The 5000-nt window shown below is 40.1% G+C and overlaps 1 protein-coding gene across 5 annotated transcripts in view; it reads right to left on the reverse strand.

Annotated features, from left to right (window-relative positions):
- Positions 1-5000, reverse strand: part of LOC138038542 (uncharacterized) — a 25603-nt gene that overhangs the window by 2076 nt on the left and 18527 nt on the right. For all 5 annotated transcript variants that reach the window (XM_068884475.1, XM_068884476.1, XM_068884472.1 and 2 more), the window contains one exon: positions 3893-4075. In XM_068884475.1, coding sequence (XP_068740576.1) covers positions 3893-4075 — 183 coding nt within the window. The remainder of the gene's footprint in view (positions 1-3892; positions 4076-5000) is intronic.

The raw sequence follows: 5000 nt of genomic DNA on the forward strand, positions 1-5000 counted from the left end.
GAAATTGCACACTTTGTATCTCCAACATCAATGTAGATGTTAACGTGTTTTGCAATAATATGGAAAGTACTGCTGTAATTTTTGAACGGCCGTAATTTTAACAGGAATATACAATAATTAAGTTGAATAAAATCAGTGCCATGTAAAAAACTCGCCAAAGCGTTTTCAGACTTTTCAGTGTGGAACATGTAAAAGGGAATCAAACTCTCTCCCACATGAAAGTTGTTTCACTTGTACAATTTTTATTTTGCAAGATACAGCCATGAACTACAAGTCAAATTGATCGTTTAATTGTGTACTTTGCAGACAACATATCTTTGATGAAATGGTATATGAAATGAATCATAAATGATTTCATATATATGAAATGAATCAAGCGTCGCACCGGAATCGCGAGGTCACGGGTTCAAACCCCGATGAAGTCCTGAATTTTTCAGACTTCTCGACGCAATTGTAAAAATATTGCGTTCATAACTGCGAAGATCATAGTTTCACTTGATTTCAGATCCGCAGTTCATATATGATTCATTTCATATACCATTTCATCATTGATTCTCTCCTCACGGGACCATTAGAACCCACAAATGACCAGCTCCCAACGTCAGTGGCTTCATAGCTCGGTTGGTTAGAGCGTTGCACCTGAATCGCGAGGTCACGCGAACCCCGTTAAAGTCCTGAATTTTTCAGACTTCTCTACGCAATTGTAAAAATTGCGTTCATAACTGCGAAGATCATAGCTTCACTTGATAGACAACATATCTTCTTTGAAAATTAAATTAAATTGTTCACGACTCAATGGTTACAATACGAAAAACAAACTGCTCTACTCGCCGGCCGAAATCCGTAATTGACAACAGCGGCCCATAAGAACACGTACGCCGGTTTAGTTTTGAGCTCGTTCACTCAATATAGAACACGATGGTTCGAAAATAAACATTAAAGAACACTCAAAGGAAGTGTACACAACACAATGTTCAGGGAAATGGGACAAAAATTTGTTTCCACTCACATCCGAACACAAGATCATCATTAGTGGCGCGAGTCATGCAAGTTTGGCTAATGACATCACTCATCAAAACATGCGCTTTCATTGGTCCCTGGAAAATCTACAGGGAACCTTACATTACACTACGTAGTCTTACATTACACTTTTCACAGCACTTCCGGCATTAAGCTGGCCGCTAAGCCAGCCTCGCGTCTTCGCTCGGCTTGCTCGTTCGCAATAAGACACCTTAATGGTCAATAAATGAAAATGTGTAGTGAGGGTAAAAGTGTGTTTTCACGTGACTTTACGGCGGCCATGTTGATGTCCCTAAACAAAAGAACGGCGGCCATTTTGGTGTCCCCAACTAATCCTCCGGGAAATTTTGAACGCTATTATCATGCAAACGCTTTCTTTTGCTTCAGTGGAAAAAGAAGGTTACTGATCACGCGAGTGAACACACCCTATAGACGAAAGTGAAAAGTGATCCTCGCACGTATCTAAACAATATAAGTAATTGACTCTTAGAGCGATTGAGTGTTGTAAAACCAAAACCAAAGTAATTACTTTGGCCAATCAAAAACGACCGAGACAATCCACTTCTGATTGGTTGAAAAAGTGGCGCGAGAACTTTGAACCAATCACTGAGTGAAGTAGTCATAAACCAAAGCAATGTGACTCTATTGGTCAGTTGGTAGAGCACTGCACTGGCATCGCAGAGGTCACGGCTTCGAATACCGTTGGAGCCACATGAATTTTTAAGGTGTTAATTGAGACAATAGGTCGTATTCCCGATAGCGGCCATGTTGGTTTTCAAATTGTCATGCAAATTAACCATGTGTTATGCTGGGGGACAAACATTGGAAAAAAGGCAAATTGCGGGAAATCGGCTTGTCGAAACATTGAAATAACATTGCTACAAGTACATTTTAGAATCTAGAATTAAGTATCTTTTATATTAATTTGATATCTTTTGATTGCCCTTGACATTTTGACTTTCTACTTCGTTATCTGCTCATTTTTCACTAACAAATCATCGAAGTAACTTGTGTAATGATTGTATTTTACTACTTAGGTGATAAACATTCAATGAACTTGAAACAAATCATCTGTGTGGCTAAGATGTTCGTTATAACCTCTCGAACTTATGTTGTCTGCCCCCTCAGAAGTGTGTAGCTAATTTGCGTGATAATAGCAAATCCAACATGGCGGCTATCGTGAATAAGGTCTCTTGTTTGAATTGTGCAGATAAGTGCGAGACTCATTACTCTCTTTCACCTTATTGGTCAGTTGCGAAGAAAGTGGATCGTTTGGTCACGAGAACAACACAAAAGAATCACCTTGGAAATATAAAGAACTAAATAGACATTATGGGCCACAGGGATTTGCTCTGCTACTTCATATTCTCTTGAAGAACATGGCTTTCCTGCACTTCTGGACATAAGTGGGTTATTCAGTGATTCGCAGAATTTTTTAAAGACGAAGTATGGTATATCATGGACGCAAGATCTGTCGCCCTTTAAGAGCACACAGACGGATTTTTCGCGCGTTGCTAAGGAAGTGAAATGTTACTTCCGGTAACTGACGTCATCATATCATGAACTGACAAGAAAACCCACTCACAAGCAAAAGTCACCGCACAAACTGTTGTTTCCATCGAAGATTTTTCCTCGCCCTTCCTCGCGCTCGTTCTCAGATCAACTGCGCATGCGTAAACGAACTGACTTCCGGTTTGAGAAAAAAAGCTAAATTTCCGGCGGTTTTAAATTGAATTAATTTTTTTTACATGGCACGTTTCACCCCCAAATACAGAATATAGCTGAGCACTGATTTTTTAAAATAATCTTTTTTGAAAAAGTTATGGGTATTTCAGTATCGTTAATGTCTTTAAAAAGAACATTTCTCAAAATAAAAAGAAAACCATGTTTGGCTGGATGCAAAAACGAATACAAATTATCAAACCATCGATTAAATACCCAAATTGCGTAGCACGGAGACAAAATTAGAGTTTTCTTTTATTGGTCACGTGACCATGGGCGTGGTATGATGACGTCATATTTAGGGTCATTGGCTTACAAAAGTTGGAAACTGACCAAAATAATGCCAAATTCTCTCAAATTACTCAACCATTACATCCTTAGCAACGCACCCCAAAAAATACGTCAGTGGGCCCTTAACAGAGATGACCAGAGAGTTCACCAATTTGAGAATCGACTTCGTTCCTTGGGCTTTTCTCCGCTGAGAGTTGGGCGGCGAAGAAAAGACCTGGGAACGAGGTTATTTCAAGATGGCATTATAAAGACAGAACTTCTTTTCAGCTATTTTAAGATCCTCTGACTTTTCCGGCCCGTGGAATAGTCAGAGGGTCTTCTGTATGGGAGTCAGTAACTATGCATTCATTTGTTTAAATGGCCGTTTTTATACTAAACGCATAATGCATCCAGACGAATTATGCGTCTCTCATGTTATCCGTCTAGTGTAAAGAGAGGAAGAACTATGTAAGACGCATAATCCGTCTGGGTGGAACTTGGGCAAACATTTTTTCTGCGTTTGTTGAATTCCTCTGGTATACAGAAGAGCAACAGGCCCATAATGGGTATGGAAGAACTATCCTGTTTAGTGCGTCTTCGAAGACGTACTAAAGTGGACAGTTTGTCGAGGGGCATTACGCGTCACTGGTGTAAAAGTGGCCAATGCCTTTGTTATTGATTCTAAAAATGGTCATATGTGAAGTAGACGTTGGCCTTGGCTTCTCTGTGCCTCGACCTCATCCCAAAGGCCACTGTGTCTCGAAATTTGTGCGAATAGAGGGAGAGGGGGAGGGGGGGGGGGGGGACAAGATGGCAATGCGCCGCCAACTGAACAAACCGTTTGACGGCTTAACGATACATTAAACGCCTACAAACAAACCTCTTCAGGATTTTTAGTGTTGCTATCTCCTTCAGCTAGCAGGTCGAAGGCTAAGTTTATGGCACCTTGTTTAGGGTCCCCATCACTGCTTTGTGATTGGCCGAAATCGTGCTTTGCACCCTCATCATCATCTTGACTAGGAAATTCAAATTTGGATGGAGTATCTGTTGCATCAGGAGTAAGCTAGAAAAGCGTAATAGAATGAAATTAAAATAAACAAGAAATAAAGTTACATGACAATTTTGGAGCGACGGTGCACGGAACCACAGGCCTTATTCATAAATGGCGGTCAATTTATTATTCTTTTGTCCAAGTGGAAATTGGCCTACCAAGCCTCATTTTAGAGCAAGAATTCTTTTCAATTCACTGTAAGGGATTGAGACGACTTGGTAGGCTAATTTGCACTTTGACAAAAGAATTATAAATTGACCGCCATTTATGAATAAGGTCCATAGTCGAAGCGATTATTAGAAAATCTCTATCTATCTTTCAAGGTTTGTTGTGAAAGCTTCGAGTTACCTAACAAGACTTGAAATATTTTTGTGCTCCAAGAGAGGATGACGACGGGTTAAATTTAGATTGAAAAAACTTCTCATTGTAAGAGGCCCGTGTATGGTGGATGTTTTCCCTGCAATCATCCTCCCTTGCGCACTTTAAGTGGCAAGTTCCAACGTAACCCGTTTGCGAAATATTGCATGCCCTGTGAAAAAGGGATATTGTTGTACAGCGATTGTACAGAAAAGCGCAGAATTAGTAGGACATTCCCAAAAATCCCGATGGCTGCAAAAAAATTAACAAGGCACCGAACAAATATTTAGTAGTAGAGCTCCTTCGTCGCGCGCAAAAAGATTTCGTTTCCTCTACTGTCATTGGCTGATTAAACTCAGAACGGTTTACGCCATTAATCGACCCGGGTAGGGTCGTACCTCTTATTGAACACTATATTTTATTGGTTGTAGTGTCGTACTTCTTATTGTTTTCTGTGCTAAATCAATTGTTATCTTTGTTTGTTCTATTGTTCTTTTGGCCAATCCTGAAGTCCGTTCAGTGAGGTACGGCACGACTATGATCGTTTTGTATTTTGATAAACGTCAAGAGCCTTTCGTTG

Source organism: Montipora capricornis, chromosome 2 (assembly GCF_036669925.1).
Source record: "Montipora capricornis isolate CH-2021 chromosome 2, ASM3666992v2, whole genome shotgun sequence".
Taxonomy (NCBI): domain Eukaryota; kingdom Metazoa; phylum Cnidaria; class Anthozoa; order Scleractinia; family Acroporidae; genus Montipora; species Montipora capricornis.